The following is a 17,205-nucleotide window of genomic DNA, read 5'->3' on the forward strand; positions in this document are numbered from 1 at the left end:
CTCCTCCTGCACCGCACGCCGGTGGACGCACCCAGAGACCCACCCTGCAGGTCGGAGAGGAGTGCTTCTCCGACCCCAAGCATGACGAGGTGACCCTGCCTCTCCAGACTGCGGCTCTTACACTTTCCACGGACTAGTTTGCTTTGTGGTGACGCTTGCCAAGCCTGCCCCGCTCCCAGAGAAGTAGAACATGGTGCGGGAGACTGGGAGAAAAGCCGGGGACTGTGGGGGCATGAACCCGGCCGGGTTTCCGGGGCGACAGCAGCCCCTCTGCGCAGTGCAGACACAGAGAGACCTGGCAGACAGGGCGACCCGGTCAGCGGGCGGTGACGGCTAATTCGCGGCAGCCCCGGGACAGGGAGCATTCGGCCGGGCTCCTGGCATTCTGCGCCTGCTGCCCGTCTCCTGTCCTGTCCTGTCCTGCCCGCTGGACCAGGGACAAGGGCGTGGCATGCGTGGGAGCCCGTCTGGCATCTTGCAAACTGTAGCGTTTCCACAGCCGTTCCGTAGACGTCAGATGTTACAGCCCAGAGGTTGGGTGGGGCCGGCTTTCTAGAAAATTCCTTTTCCTTATTAAGGCTCTGGAACTGGTTCAGGGAGATTAGGGGTCACTGAGGGAGTGTGTAGAGAAATACAGTGACCAGACTCCCCCTGAGAGTCCCCTACAAACTGAGTTCGCTCAACAAACAGAACATGAATATTCATCTTAGGGAAAAAAAAATCAGAAGCAGTTTAATCAGGCATTTAAATTTATAGAAACACCTGTTTAAATACATATTCACATGGGTTCCTTTTTTTTGTTTGTTTGTTTTATTTCTGCCCGAATGCCAGACGGTTTATCTGAGTGTAAATCAGGACATCTATTGTTAACACTTTGTTAAACCAGATTTCAGCTTATTATCCGTAGCTAGGATGGAGCCAAGAATCGCATGTTTTCCTAAGCAAAATGGGGCGTGTAATGTCGGGCTCTGTCCTATTTTCAGTAAGCTTTTTACCCCACCAACCAGATAGAACCGTCACGTGATCACCGCCACAGTCAAACGCCTGCTAGGTCAGCGCGGTGTGAATTCTTCTCTCCGTGAACACATTTCGTGTCATTCCATCTCTGGTTCCGAATGGGTCCTTTCTCTTTTCTTTCTCATCATCAATTCTGTTTGAGAAATAGCGTTTTTCTCTAAATATTTTTTTTTTTTTTTGTCTTGCTCTTCTGCCAAATTAAGTTTGTTCGGAAAGATCATGTAGTTTTCCAAGGGGAGGTGGGGAGGACTCGGCTGTTTTTCAGAAGTTCATGTGCCGTGTGCTTGTACAATATCTTGCAGCCTGTTGTTTTCACGGCGAAGTGCTCCGGTAAAGTCACTGTGTTTTATTCACGGAGAACGTCTCTATTAATCCCTTGTTCTAATTCGTGCTTGTGGGGGGAATGTTTGGGGTCTGGTGATGTTAGAGAGATGGTAATCGTTGATATGCAGCGGGATTCTAAGCGGCTGTTAACAAACTTTAAATAGTCAAACATTCTTAATTGGGCTACATGGTATTTCTGACCCTCGGTCTAATAATACCTACCCCAGGCACAATTTGAGACGTAATTAATGGGACGCCAGTGGCTGTGTGCTCACCTAAACCATGCGGCGGCTCAGAAATTAATACGGATATAAATCATTATTAATGGGCTTCCTTTCCGCAGAAATGTTCTGCACTAGGGCTACCTCTCTCTCCGCCGGGCACAGAGAATTCGGGTCTGCTTCTCCCAAGGAGCACACCTGTGCACAAGAGGTCCCGCCTGGGTGGGGGGGGTTGTGTCAGCATGGAGGGGACTCAGGCGTGTGTGACTTCCTGGCGTCCTCTTGTGGCTCCTGGACCAGTGGAGTGACTGGACGCAGAAGCTAAGCAGACATGCCCGTCACCCCGTGAATAAAGCATCATCATCTCTCCCTCGGTCCTGGATGAGGAGAGGTGTGCTGGGCGGGCTGACAGCGCCCTCCCCGTCTGAGCCCAGCTGTCCGCTGCATCTCCCGGCGAGAGTTCTGCACGGAAAAGCAAAGGAGCCAACGAAAAACGGCCGGGTTGCCCACGACAGACACGGTGTGGAGACCCCGCATTCCTGTGCTGACGGGTCAGTGGGTGAAGAAGACGTGGAGTGGACGCAGGGAGTACCCCTCAGCCTTGGGGAAGAAGGACGCCCGGCCCTGGCCGGTTCGCTCAGTGGTAGAGTGTCGGCCTGGCGTGCAGAGGTCCCGGGTTCGATTCCCGGCCAGGGCACACAGGAGAAGCGCCCATCTGCTTCTCCACCCCTCCTCCTCTCCTTCCTCTCTGTCTCTCTCTTCCCCTCCCGCAGCCGAGGCCCCATTGGAGCAAAGATGGCCTGGGCGCTGGGGATGGCTCCTTGGCCTCTGCCCCAGGCGCTAGAGTGGCTCTGGTCGCAACAGAGCGACCCCCGGAGGGGCAGAGCGTCTCCCCCTGGTGGGCGTGCCGGGTGGATCCCGGTCGGGCGCATGCGGGAGTCTGTCCAACAGTCTCTCCCCGTTTCCAGCTTCAGAAAAATACAAAAAAAAATAAAATAAAATAAGGACGTCTGGCCGGGCCACGCCACGTGGATGAACCCGGAGAGGATGATCAGGAGGAAGACACTGGAGACAGGAAAGAGCAGATGCTGTGTGATCTCGCTGCAGCGCACGTGGGGAGCAGGTGTCTCTGCAGGACCCCGATCCCGCGGGAACGCCCCCTCCCGGCGGCTCTGCTCACCGCGCTGTGGCGCAGACCGGGTCTCTGCGAGCGCCGGTGAGCGTGCCCAGCAGCCGGCTGACGCTGGGAGCCCGAGACCGCGCCGCCGTGGCCTCCGCTGGGACCGGAGCCCGGGCTGTGAATTCTGTCCTCCCTCCGCTGCGCCCAGGAGAGCAGACAGGCTCTCGTTATGCACCGGGAGAGGGGGGAAAGGTGGGTGGGAAGGGAGGGAGACAGGCGTTATGCACCGGGAGAGGGGGGAGGAAGGTGGGTGGGAAGGGAGGGAGACAGGCTCTCGTTATGCATCGGGAGAGGGGGGAGGAAGGTGGGTGGGAAGGGAGGGAGACAGGCGTTATGCATCGGGAGAGGGGGGAGAAGGTGGGTGGGAAGGGAGGGAGACAGGCTCTCGTTATGCATCGGGAGAGGGGGGAGAAGGTGGGTGGGAAGGGAGGGAGACGGGCGTTATGCATCGGGAGAGGGGGGAGAAGGTGGGTGGGAAGGGAGGGAGACAGGCTCTCGTTATGCACCGGGAGAGGGGGGAGGAAGGTGGGTGGGAAGGGAGGGAGACAGGCGTTATGCATCGGGAGAGGGGGGAGAAGGTGGGTGGGAAGGGAGGGAGACAGGCGTTATGCATCGGGAGAGGGGGGAGAAGGTGGGTGGGAAGGGAGGGAGACAGGCGTTATGCATCGGGAGAGGGGGGAGGAAGGTGGGTGGGAAGGGAGGGAGACAGGCGTTATGCATCAGGAGAGGGGGGAGGAAGGTGGGTGGGAAGGGAGGGAGACAGGCGTTATGCATCGGGAGAGGGGGGAGGAAGGTGGGTGGGAAAGGAGGGAGACGGGCATTGCTCCACGCGGCCGATGCATGCGGGAAATGAGTTCACGAGGCCAGGGCAGCGAGGACCGCGTGGAGAACTCCTGGTGGAGAGGCCCGGTGGGAATGGTGGACCCTGAGGACCGGTGACAGATGGGCAGCCAAGGAGAAGGCCGGAGAAGGAGCACTTGGAGACTCACGTTGTCTCGAAGAGCCTTTGCGGGGACGTCAGCCACGTGCCCGGGTGCTTGAGGGCTTCCGTCCCCAGTGGGCGGGGCGTGTCACCACTGATGGCTGTCCTCTGCTAGCGCGCAAGGGGGCCTGCTGGCTACACAGGAGGAAGGTGTGGCTGCTCAGGGGGACGGCACTGCCCCACGCCTTCCTTCCACGCAGGCCAGGCTGCCCCCAGGTGGGCGCGGAGGACGTGAATAGGAATGGCGCTGCGTGCAGGAGAAGAGGACTTGGTGGAGGGTGTGTCACAGATGACCAGGAGGAGGGTGACAGGCGGGGAGGCCTCGGTCCTTTTCACTGGGGCTGATTCGGCCTCCCAGGCGACATGTGACAATTTCTGAGGACACGTTTGGCTTCACAACTCGGGGTCGGAGGGGGAGCCACTGTTGCCAAGGGGTCCGGGGTGCAGGCGGTCATTCTCCACGAGGAGCACAGCCCCCCAGGAGAAACCGTCGTCCCGTCCTGATCGTGCGTCGTGCCGACATGTGACACCTGGTCACTAACTCCAGGACTGAGCTGAACATAACATGCCCTGATGTATTTATCTATCTATCTATCTATCTTTTTCTCTCTCTTTCTTTTTCTTTCTCTTTCTTTCTTTCTTTCTTTCTTTCTTTCTTTCTTTCTTTCTTTCTTTCTTTCTTTCTTTCTCATTCTTTCTTTCTTTCTTTCCTTTCTTTCTTTTCTTTCTTTCTTTCTTTCTTTCTTTCTTTCTTTCTTTCTTTCTTTCTCATTCTTTCTTTCTCATTCTTTCTTTCTTTCTTTCTCTCTTTCCTTTCTTCTTTCCTTTTCTTTCTTTCTTTCTCTTTCTTTCTTTTCATTTTTTACTTTTTTACAGAGACAGAGTCAGAGAGAGGGACAGACAGACAGGAACGGAGATAGATGAGAAGCATCAATCATCAGTTTTTCGTTGCGACACCTTAGTTGTTCATTGATTGCTTTCTCATATGTGCCTTGACCGCGGGGGCTACAGCAGACCGAGTGACCCCTTGCTCGAGCCAGTGACCTTGGGTCTAAGCTGGTGAGCTTTTTTTTGCTCAAGCTAGGTGAGCCTGCGCTCAAGTTGGCGACCTTGGGGTCTCGAACCTGGGTCCTTCCACATCCCAGTTTGTTGCTCTATCCACTGTGCCACCGCCTGGTCAGGCTATTTCTTTCGTTTTTTTTTTTTTTAATTATTAAATATATTCCGATGACATCCGTTAATAAGATGACACAGGCTTGAAGAGCACAGTGCCACAACACATCCCCTGCATGCTGCATTGCGTGTGTCCCACCTCAAGTCACCTCTCCCTCCATCACCATCCATCCCTCTGTACCCCCTCCGCCTCCCCCACTCCCTTCCCCTCCTGCAGCCCCCACACTCTGGTGGTCTGTAATTTATGTTTCCTGTGCTCTATCTCTGTCATTTCTTCACGTAGGGAGAAGCAGCAGGGAGGGAGGGCAGTCAGGGTTCTTGCTGCTCCTCACTGAGCGCCCAGAAAACTGTCGTTTACTGAGAACAGTTTCCACGCACTTATTTCTATACTCAGTGACGCGTGACAATAATAAGCGGCTGTAGACAGACACCCAGGGCCTTGGCCGGGGTGAGTGTGATGGTGGCATTCTCACAGGAGCAGCGGGTTATCACACACACCTGTTTATAGATTGCCGGTATTGGTTATGGATTAGCACGCCCCGGAATCCACTCGGGTCCGCTGCTGTGCCAGCCCCGAGCGTTCTGTGGCCATCGCTAATGGGGGACCGTCCAATCCTGTAGCGCAGTGGTCCCCAACCTTTTTCGGGGCACGGGCCGGTTTAATGTCAGAAAATATTTTCACGGACCGGCCTTTAGGGTGGGACGGATAAATGTATCACGTGACCTGAGACAAGCATCAAGAGTGAGTCTTAGACGGATGTAACAGAGGGAATCTGGTCATTTTTTAAAAATAAAACATCATTCAGACTTACATATAAATAAAATGGAAATAATGTAAGTTATTTATTCTTTCTCTGCGGTCCGGTACCAAATGGCCCACGGACCAGTACCAGTCTGTGGCCTGGGGGTTGGGGACCACTGATCTAGTGTGTCTCGCCTTATTTAGAGAGGGACGCTCGCGTGTGAGTTCCTCTATTACCTGTAAAACCTTCCAGACGTTTAGAAAATGGTTCTTGGCCCCTTTTAATCGCCCCTTGGGGTTGAGTCAGCGTGGAGGGGAGATTTTTAGTTTAGCAGAGTCAGCGCCGATCGTTGATGACGTGGGGGTTTTGCTTTGACGCTGTTCCACCAGGCAGCGCCCTCACGGTGCCCACGGCCCAGTGAGAAGGTGGGTCGCCTTCCGATCTTCCGTCCAGAGAAACCGGTCAGGAGTTACGCGCCCCTGAGCTCGGGCACCACAGAGGGAGCGTTTAATGCAGAGAGTGTGTTTAGATGTTTAGAGATCGGCGTGGTGCCTCGTGCACGGCCCCACGGAACCTGTGGGACCCGCCTGTCCAGCCCCCTCTGGTCCCCGAGAGTCCCTGGCACCGTAGGTCCTGCTGAGGTCTTTTCCTGGGCACTGCCATCCCGGGTTCTTCCAGGGCCGGCCCGGGACTCGGGTGGGTGCGTCCATCGGTCTGGCCCCTGGGTCATTCATCCCATCCCTGTGCGACCAGGGTGACGTGAGCTGAGGGCTGCCTCTGCTTCCAGCTGCTCTAATGTTCACCTGGCAGTTTCTGCAGGCGCCAGAGAGGTGGGTACAGGTGTGCGCCCAAGCCCCTCGCTCCCCAAAGCCCCCAGCCCGTTCTTCTCAACAGGAAGGGAAGGCTGTCAGGTGAGCCTGTGTTGTGGCCACAGCCGCACGAGGCGGATGGAGTCCCCTGCCCGGGGTCCTTGGCCCCCACCTCTCCACGGGCACCCGCAGCTGCCCCAGGCTGTGGATCCCCTGCTCCTTGTGTGTTGAGCGATTGGCCGCCATTTCTGTGGTTCCCTTTAAAAAGCTAATTTGGGCCCTGGCCGGTTGGCTCAGCGGTAGAGCGTCAGCCTGGTGTGCGGGGGACCCGGGTTCGATTCCCGGCCAGGGCACACAGGAGAAGCGCCCATCTGCTTCTCCACCCCTCCCTCCTTCCTCTCGGTCTCTCTCTTCCCCTCCTGCAACCAAGGCTCCATTGGAGCAAAGATGGCCCAGGCGCTGGGATGGCTCCTTGGCCTCTGCCTCAGGTGCTAGAGTGGCTCTGGTCGCGGTAGAGCGATGCCCCGGAGGGGCAGAGCATCACCCCCTGGTGGGCGTGCCGGGTGGATCTCGGTCAGGCGCATGCGGGAATCTGACTGTCCCCGTTTCCAGCTTCAGAAAAATACAAAAAAATAAAAAATAAAAATAAATAAAAAGCTAATTTGAGCCTGACCAGGCGCAGTGGATAGAGCGTCGGACTGGGATGCAAAGGACCCAGGTTCAAGACTGCAAGATCGCCAGCTTGAGCGCCGGCTCATCTGGTTTGAGCAGAGCTCACCAGCTTGGACCCAAGGTTGCTGGCTCCAGCAAGGGGTCACTCGGTCTGCTGAAGGCCCGCGGTCAAGGCATATATGAGAAAGCAATCAATGAACAACTAAGGTGTCGCAATGGAAAACTGATGATTGATGCATGTCATCTGTCTGTCCCTGTCTGTCCCTCTCTCTCTGTCCCTGTAAAAAATAAATAAATAAATAAATAAATAAATAAATAAATAAAAAATGAAAAGCTAATTTGAGAATGGAGACGAGAGTCCAGCTGTGACCTTCATGAGATCTCTGCGTTCTCAGGGCTCAAACAGAGAACTTTCAGTGGCTCACGGAGCCCACATGCCGTAAAGACACGGTGGGGAGGGGGCGGCCGCGTGTTTGTTTTTCTAAACAGAACCTACTTTTGGGTGAAGGGTGTAAACGGGAGGTCCTCTCTGTCCAAGAAAAGGGAAGGTTTGTTTTGGAAACAAAACACAGGAGAAAGAGCGGGGGCCGTTTTCCGCCAAGCGCCGCCCCGGCCGGCACGTGTCCACCGACGGGGTGCCGGGTCTGAAGTGTGTGTGCGGAGGGAGGGAGGGAGGTCCTGGAGGGGACGGGGGGGGCGGTCCGGCACAGGCACCCCTGACCTCTCCCTTTCCCCCTCCCCCCGCAGGAAGATGAAGTACCTCTTCCTGCTCGTCTTCCTGCTGCGGGAGGCCCACAGCCAGGCCGCCTCGAAACCCAACTTCGTCCTGATCATGGCCGACGACCTCGGCATCGGAGACCCCGGTTGCTATGGAAACAAGACGCTCAGGTAGGGCGTGGCGGCTGCTGGCCGCCATGTGAACGTTCAACGCTGTCCGGACTCTGCGCCGTGTAGACGTGTGACATCACTCTGTAGACGTGTGACGTCACGTAGACACACCCCGGAGGGCGGGCGGGCTGGGCTAGGTCACGTCTCCCCTGTTGAATCCACTTGGAGAGACCCCAAGCGCACCGTGTAGACGTGTGACGTCACGTAGACACACGCCGGAGGCGGGCAGGCTGGGGTCCGAGATGTCTCCTCCATTGAATCCACTTGGAGAGACCCCAAGCGCACCGTGTAGACGTGTGACGTCACTTTGTAGACGTGTGACGTCGCTCTGTAGATGACGTGCAACGTCACTCTGTAGACGACGTGCGACGTCACTCTGCAGACGTGTGACGTCACTCTGCAGACGTGTGACGTCACGTAGACACACGCCGGCGGGCGGGCGGGCTGGGTTCGGACACCTCTCCTCCGTTGAATCCACTCGGAGAGACCCCAAGCGCACCGTGTAGACGTGTGACGTCACTCTGTAGACGTGTGACGGCACATAGACAAGCCCCGGAGGGCGGGCGGGCTGGGTTCGGACACGTCTCCCCTGTTGAATCCACTGGGAGAGACCCCAAGCGCACCGTGTAGACGTGTGACGTCACGTAGACTTGTGACGTCACTCTGTAGACGTGTGACGGCACATAGACACGCCCCGGAGGGCGGGTGGGCTGGGCTCGGACGTGTCTCCTCTGTTGAATCCACTCGGAGAGACCCCAAGAGCGGCGTGGGTTGTATTTTTTCTTCCTCCGTGCTCCCTGGTGACTTTTCCCTCCCACCCTCCTTCACTTCCCTTTAGTCCGCCTCTTGTCTTGTGTGTCCTCTTCTCGGGCATCGGGCTCTGTGTCGGGGGGGGGGGGGTGGTGTGCCAGCCTCCCTGTCCCGCCCGAGCCTCTCTCGGCCACCCACCCACTCAGACCTGCAGGCCTTCCCCTTCTCACTCAGGCTGTTCTCCGTCCTGGGCCAGCCACTCCGGCCAGGGACAGAGCGTCCCAGGGACGCATGTCACGTGTGATGATGCCGGAGCTTCTCCAGGGCCAGGACTGACTGCAGTGGCACCAGAAACACACTGGGGACCCGTCTGTGGACTCTAAGCACCCCCCCCCCCCCACGAAACTGATTGAACAGAAACAGAGGAAGGGCCCTTTGCTTTACGGACGCCAGTCCGTCCTGGTGTTGGGGCGTGTTGGCTGTAGCCCTGCCCTTTCTGTCTGTGGAACGAGGAAACCCTGGCATCCAGCGGTTCTATGGAGAGCTTACCCATGAACCATCCATACAGAATGGATCCAAGGAGCGGGTGGATTATCCCCGCTTGCTGGAATGTCCGCCCAAGATCTAGGAGGAGTCTTCATACGTGCGCTCGGGGACGGACCCCTTTGCCAAATGCCACGGGTGCCTGGTTCCTTTCCATGCCCCCCACCCTCCACCTCCATTCTCATCTTTTCACATGACAGCACATCTTTTTTTTTTTTTCCTTAAGCTGGAAACGGGGAGAGACCGTCAGACAGACTCCCGCATGCGCCCGACCGGGATCCACCCGGCACGCCCACCAGGGGCGATGCTCTGCCCCTCCGGGGCGTCGCTCTGCCGCGACCAGAGCCACTCTAGCACCTGTGGCAGAGGCCAAGGAGCCATCCCCAGCGCCCGGGCCATCTTTGCTCCAATGGAGCCTTGGCTGCGGGAGGGGAAGAGAGAGACAGAGAGGAAGGAGAGGGGGAGGGGTGGAGAAGCAGATGGGCGCTTCTCCTATGTGCCCTGGCCGGGAATTGAACCCAGGTCCCCCGCACGCCAGGCCGACGCTTTACCACTGAGCCAACTGGCCAGGACCGACAGCACATCTTGAAAACTGTCTCTTACTGTCACGTATTAGAGAAGAAGAAAATTAAACCTTTTTTTTTTTCAGGAAAACATCCTGATTAGGGGCACAGACAGTCGCGTCTCCTTTCTAACCCTGCTCTTTCCTCCGATGTCGCTTGTTATTTTTAAAATGGGTGCTTACCCGTGACGCTCGTTGGCTTCTACAGGCGTGTACGGGGATGAGATCTACCCGCAGTGTCCCCTTAAAACGTTCACGGGCTGCGTGTGCTCTCTGCTCTGTCCTTGGCCTCCTGTTCCAAACACTCCAGATCTCACTTTGTGACATTGGTGACATGGTCCCTCTGAGTGTGCTCATTTAATCTCTCCAATCACAGTCACAGTTTGAATTTTAAAGTTTTATGTGTTATCTGAATATCATAGAATGTTGACTCTAAGGCTAAATGTAGTATTAATATGATGCAAGATAGAATAGTCCTAAAATTGATTGAGATCATGAGATGACTGTTCTTACAAAAGTGTCATAATTTTTCTTTTTCTTTTTGTATTTTCTGAAGTTGGAAACGGGGAGGCAGTCAGACAGACTCCCGCATGCGCCCGACCGGGATCCACCCGGCATGCCCACCAGGGGGTGATGCTCTGCCTATCTGGGGCGTTGCTCTGTTGCAACCAGAGCCAGTCTAGCGCCTGAGGCAGAAGCCACATAGCCATCCTCAGCGCCTGGGCCATCTTTGCCCCAATGGAGCCTTGGCTGCGGGAGGGGAAGAGAGAGACAGAGAGGAAGGGGGGGGGTGGAGAAGCAGATGGGCGCTTCCCCTGTGTGCCCTGGCCTGGAATCGAACCCGGGACTCCTGCACGCCAGGCCGACGCTCTACCACTGAGCCAACCGGCCAGGGCCCAAAAGTGTCATAAATAAAAAATAAAAAAAAATACACTCAAGCCATTAAGGTTTAGTCCCACCTGTTATCAAAATGGGGAAAGTAGTTTATAAAAGTTCATGTCAATGACAACCCCAGATCTGCCTTACTGTCCGTATTCGATTCCAGCACCTTCTGAATCACGTGTTTCACGTTATATTTAATAATGTCACCCCCCACCACCACCACCACCAAGTAGCCGTCTTTCTCAGCGGGCCGATGCAGGCACACCGGGACGATTAAGCTGAATTCCCGCGTTGGGTCTTGTGAGCATCTTGGAACCCCAGCAGAAGCATAGCCGTCTTTCTCAGCGGGCCGATGCAGGCACACCGGGATGATTAAGCTGAATTCCCACGTTGGGTCTTGTGAGCATCTTGGAACCCCAGCGGAAGCAAGGTGGAAATGTTGACGGTTGAATGCACAGATTAAACCCACGGAGGGCAGACCAGCTGACGTGACAGATGCAATGGAATGGTCTTCCCCTTCAAGCTAGGCATTACCGTTGGCCGCTCGGTGTGGCGCAGGGCTGGGGGGGGGGTGGGGTCCCCAACAGTAAGCCAGACAGGTGCTTCCATCCTACAGGCCTCTGCCTTGGTGAGCCCTGTCTCCCGGCCACAGTGAGGAAGCTGTTAGAATGAAGTGGTACCCCCTGATGTTCCCCACGTGGAGCAAGCCCCTCCCGGAGGATAAAAGAGGCCGTAGGAAGCCCATCTATGCCTGGAACTGCAGGGCGGAGCACGGCCGGGGCGGCAAGGGGGAGGGACCAGGGCTCCGGCGGAGGAGGTGGGGTAGTAGCTGGACGTGTTCCAAGCATGGGCACACATGCATGTCTGCATGCCTAGACGGCTGCAGTGACGTCCCGAGGTGCCGGCCCAAGCTGGCCCCGGAGAAGAGGCAGCCGGGTGGCTGACCTTGCATAATGTATCATCCCCGAAGGGAGCCCAGGAGTAAGGACTGACTCAGCATAGAAACCGGGAGCCAGCAAAGCGTGTGAGGGCTTCAGGGTGTTGCTTTTTTTTTATTATAATTTTATTTTTTTAATGAGGTGACATCAATAAATCAGGATACATATATTCAAAGATAACATGTCCAGGTTATCTTGTCGTTCAATTATGTTGCATACCCATCACCCAAAGTCAGATTGTCCTCTGTCACCTTCTATCTAGTTTTCTTTGTGCCCCTCCCCCTCCCCTTTTCCCTCTCCCTCTCCCCCCTCCCCCTGTAACCACCACACTCTTATCAATGTCTCTTAGTCTCACTTTTATGTCCCACCTACGTGTGGAATAATGCAGTTCCTGGTTTTTTCTGATTTACTTATTTCACTTCGTATCATGTTATCAAGATCCCACCATTGTTGCTTCTTCACGTGAGTGTGCGTTGCTTTCTGCTGGACCGTGCTGGCACGTTTGTCAACGTTCGCCACTGAAGACACACCGAGTCCCACTGTGCCCTTCTCCCTGTAGGCGTGTGCTTCCACAGGCTGAGGCGGGTGGCCACTGGTTACTCTCCTAGGCTGTGGTTTTCTATGCGCTGTGTGTGGACAATTATACCTGTCACCTGTCATCTGCCCCACCTGTCCATCTCATTCATCATCTGTCCATCCTTCATGTTATCTACCAGTCTGTCTATTCTTGTCTGTCTCTCTTATCTCATTTGTTTTTTCCATTTGTCTGTCCATCCCTTCATCCATCCCTCTACCCACCCATTCACCTATCCACCCATCCACCCATCCATTCATCCATCCTTCCATCCATTTATTATTCATCCATCCATCACCATCCATCCATCCATCCATCCACCCATCCATCTATCTATCCATCCATCCACACATCTACTCATTCACCCACTTATCCATCTTTCCATCCCTTCATCCATCTCTATCTATCCATCCACCTATCCACCCATCTACCTATCTACCCAGTTATCCACCCATCTGTCCATCCATCCATCCACCCATCTATCCATCCTTTCATCCATCTATCCATCCATCCATCCATCCATCCATCCATCCATCCATCCATCCACCCATCCATCCATCCATTCACCTATGCACCCATCTACCTATCTAACCATCCATCCATCCATCCATCCATTCACCTATGCACCCATCTACCTATCTACCCATCCATCCATCCATCCATCCGTCCGTCCGTCCATCCATCCATCCATCCATCCATTCACCTATGCACCCATCTACCTATCTACCCATCCATCCATCCATCCATCCATCCATCCATCCATCCATTCACCTATGCACCCATCTACCTATCTACCCATCCATCCATCCATCCATCCATCCATTCACCTATGCACCCATCTACCTATCTACCCATCCATCCATCCATCCATTCACCTATGCATCCATCTACCTATCTACCCAACCATCCATCGACAGATGGGTGGACATATGGATGGATAAATGGGTGAAAAGTCACCGGGGAGCACCGAGGAAGAAAAAATACGACCCACAACTCGCTTGGGGTTTCTCCGAGTGGATTCAACAGAGGAGATGTGTCCTAGCCCATCTAGTTAATATTCTATGATATTCAGATAATGCATAAAACTTTAAAATTAGCTTTATAGTCAATATTCTATGATATTCAGATACATAAAACTTTAAAATTAGCCTTATAGTCAATATTCTATGATATTCAGATAACATATAAAACTTTAAAATTCAAACTGTGACTCTGATTAGAAAGATTAAATGACTACACTCAGAGGGACCATGTCACCAATGTCACAAAGTGAGATCTCGAGTGTTTAGAACACGAGGCTATCCATCCATCCATCCATCCATCCATCCTTTCATCCATTTACCATTCATCCATCCATCACCATCCATTTCTCCATCCGTCAATCCATCTATTCATCTACCTATCCATCCACCCACCTATCCATCCATCCATTTATCATTTGTCCATCCATCACCATCCATCCATCCATCCATCCATCCACCCATCCATCTATCTATCCATCCATCCACACATCTATTCATTCACCCATTTATCCATCTTTCCATCCCTTCATCCATCTCCATCTATCCATCCACTTATCCACCCATCTACCTATCTACCCATTTATCCACCCATCTATCCATCCATCCATCCATTCATCTATTTTTCCATCCCTTCATCCATCTCCACCCATCCACCCACCTGTGTACCCATCTACCTATCTACCCATCCATCAATCTACACACCCATCCATCCATCCATCCATCCATCCATCCATCCATCCTTTCATCCATTTACCATTCATCCATCCATCACCATTCATTTATCCATCCATCTATTCATCCACCTATCCATCCACCCATCTATCCATCCATTTATCATTCATCCACCCATCACCATCCATCCATCCATCCATCTATCCATTTACCCGTTTATCCATCATTCCATCCCTTCATCCATCTCTATCTATCCATCCACCTATCCACCCATCTGCCTATCTATCCATCCATCCATCCACCCATCTATTCATCCTTCCATCCATCCATCCACCCATCCACCCATTTATCCATCCATCCATTCACCTATCTTTCCATCCCTTCATCCATCTCCATCCATCCATCTACCTATCCACGCATCTACCTATCTGCCTATCCATCTATCCACTCATCCACCCATACATCCTTTCATCCATTTATCATTCATCCATCCATCACCATCCATCCATCACCATTCATCCATCCATTCATTCATTCATCTGTCCATCATTTATCCATCCACCCATCCATCCACCCATTCACCCATTACACTTCCATCACCATCCTTCCACCATTCATCATCCAAGTCATCTTTGACTATATATTCTTGTTTCTGTCTACAAACTAAATCAACTATCTTTCCATCCACTGATACACCCATCTATGCATCCATCTTTCTTTATGCCTATCTATCTATCTATCTATCTATCCTCTATCTCTCTAAACCATGGGTAACGGAACAGGAGCTTGGATCCCTCTGTGGGCATGCAGGGCCTCTGAGCAAATCAGACCCAGATCATTCCGACGCCAACATGGTTTTTTCTTTCTCATTCAGAGCCCTGGTCCTGTGTCCCCTCTCCTTCTCTCCTACCTCTCTCCACTTCACAGAGCCCCACATAAGTGTCACCATGCCTGGATTATTGTCAGGCAATTCATTGTAAAAAAAAAAAAAAAGAACCCACAGAGAAAGGTCCATTTTCAAAGTCATCACGAGTAACCTGGTTCTGTTGGTCTAGGACTCCCAACATTGACCGGTTGGCCAGAGAAGGTCCATTTTCAAAGTCATCACGAGTAACCTGGTTCTGTTGGTCTAGGACTCCCAACATTGACCGGTTGGCCAGAGAAGGTCCATTTTCAAAGTCATCACGAGTAACCTGGTTCTGTTGGTCTAGGACTCCCAACATTGACCGGTTGGCCAGAGAAGGCGTGAAGCTCACCCAGCACCTGGCCGCGTCCCCCCTGTGCACTCCGAGCAGGGCGGCCTTCATGACCGGCCGGTACCCCATCCGGTCAGGTAAGCTGCTGGCCGCCTCACGGGGCTGTCCTCCTCCCCGGGATGTCCTCCCAGCTCCCGTCTCCCTGGTTTACCGAATCCTAACCTAATGGCCGGTCTCCCCTGCGTCAGGCATGGCGTCTCGGACTCGAATCGGAGTGTTCCTCTTCTCAGCCTCCTCCGGGGGACTCCCCAGCAGTGAGATCACGTTCGCCAAACTTCTGAAGAATCAAGGCTACGCCACGGCTCTGATAGGTGTGGGCCGCTGCGGAGGGGGAGGCGTGCGCCTTGGGAGGGGGTGAGCAGAGCAGTGGGGAGGGCAGGAGACCAGCTTCCTTAGGAGGCGTTGACCTCGCTGATACAGTGGACACAGCTTTCAATGGGGAAGAAACGGTGTCAGTTCCAAATTAAAACACAATGCTCCCACCTGGGTTATCTGAATATGTGGATATGTGTTACAGTGTATCTCTGTGTATGTGATTATGTGTGTATTGTTTGTGAATGTATATGTAATAGTTGGATAGATAGAAGATGGATGGATCAGTGGATGGATGATAGATGGATGGGTGGATGGATGGATGAATGGATGATGGATGGATAGGTGGATGGATGGATGGATAAATGGATCATAGATAGATTGATAAATAGATAGGTAAACATAGTCACACAGAAAACTGGATGGACAGATAGATATATGAGTAGATAGAAAGACAGATAAGCTAGATGATAGAGACAAGGAAATATAGTTCAATAAATGGGGTGGATGATGGATGGATGAATGGATGGATGGCAAGATTAGTTAGATAGATAGATAGATAGATAGATAGATAGATAGATAGATAGATAGATAGATACCATATTTTTTTGCTCTATAAGACGCACGGGCATTTTCTTCTCCACTTCTGGGGGAGGGGAGGTGCATCTTATGCAGTGAAAAATACAGTATTTTATTAAATATTTTAACATACCATTTGGTTCAGAATATTTTTTTTCTTATTAAAACCCTAGGTGTGTCTTACGGCCAGTTGCGTTTTATGGAGCAAAAATTATGATAGACAGATAGATAGACAGACACATGGATGGATGGATGGATGGATGGATGGATGGATGGATGGATGGATGGATGATGGATGGATGGATGATGGATGGATGATGGATGGATGGATGGATGGATGAAGGATGATGGATGGATGGATGGATGATGGATAATGGATGGATGATGTATGGATAGATGGATGGATGGATGATGGTTGGATGGATGGATGGATGATGGATGGATGGATGGATGGATGGATGATGGATGGATGGATGGATGGATGGATGGTTGGATGGATAGATGATGGATGGATGGATGATGAATGGGTAGATGGATGATGGATGGAAAGACAGATGGTTGGATGGGTGGGCAGGTGGATGGATGGATGGATGGATGATGAATGGGTGGATGGATGATGGATTGAAAGACGGATGAAGTGGAGAATAGAGACAGACAAGAATAAATAGATAAATAGATGAACTGGGTGACGGATAGCTGGATGAACATGATGGACAGATGGAACAGGTGATGGATAATACACATAATTGCATACACAGCATACAGAACATCGTATGCACACCATGCTATGGATACAGATGTGCACTGTACACTGTCACACTAGAGTGGTGTCATAACGTGTCTCAGACGATATTCCCATATTGATTTTCTCCTGCTGATGTGAACGACGCCTGCTCCCTTTTTACTTGATAAACTTGAGTCCGTGAAGGTCATCAGACACATCCTAGAAAGTGTCCTGGGGGCACAGTGACCGCTCTCATTCCTCGCACATGTCACCGTAAAATCATCGTTGCCTGTGTGTGCGTGCACGCGCCTGTATGAGGCGTTCACTAACTTAGTGGCATCATTAGCATTTCACAAGAGATGTTCCCTGGTGCTTAAAATAA

The 17,205-nt window shown here is 52.8% G+C and overlaps 1 protein-coding gene across 10 annotated transcripts in view; it reads left to right on the plus strand.

Moving 5' to 3' along the window:
* Positions 1-17,205, plus strand: part of STS (steroid sulfatase) — a 138,878-nt gene that overhangs the window by 57,982 nt on the left and 63,691 nt on the right. For 9 of the 10 annotated variants that reach the window (XM_066356783.1, XM_066356781.1, XM_066356786.1 and 6 more), the window contains 3 exons: positions 7,869-8,009; positions 15,164-15,285; positions 15,397-15,519. In XM_066356783.1, coding sequence (XP_066212880.1) covers positions 7,873-8,009; positions 15,164-15,285; positions 15,397-15,519 — 382 coding nt within the window. In that variant the 5' untranslated portion in view covers positions 7,869-7,872. Of the gene's footprint in view, positions 1-4,006; positions 4,090-7,868; positions 8,010-15,163; positions 15,286-15,396; positions 15,520-17,205 lie in introns of those variants that run through there. The other variant, XM_066356778.1, reaches the window with a different exon arrangement.

Source organism: Saccopteryx leptura, chromosome X (assembly GCF_036850995.1).
Source record: "Saccopteryx leptura isolate mSacLep1 chromosome X, mSacLep1_pri_phased_curated, whole genome shotgun sequence".
NCBI lineage: Eukaryota > Metazoa > Chordata > Mammalia > Chiroptera > Emballonuridae > Saccopteryx > Saccopteryx leptura.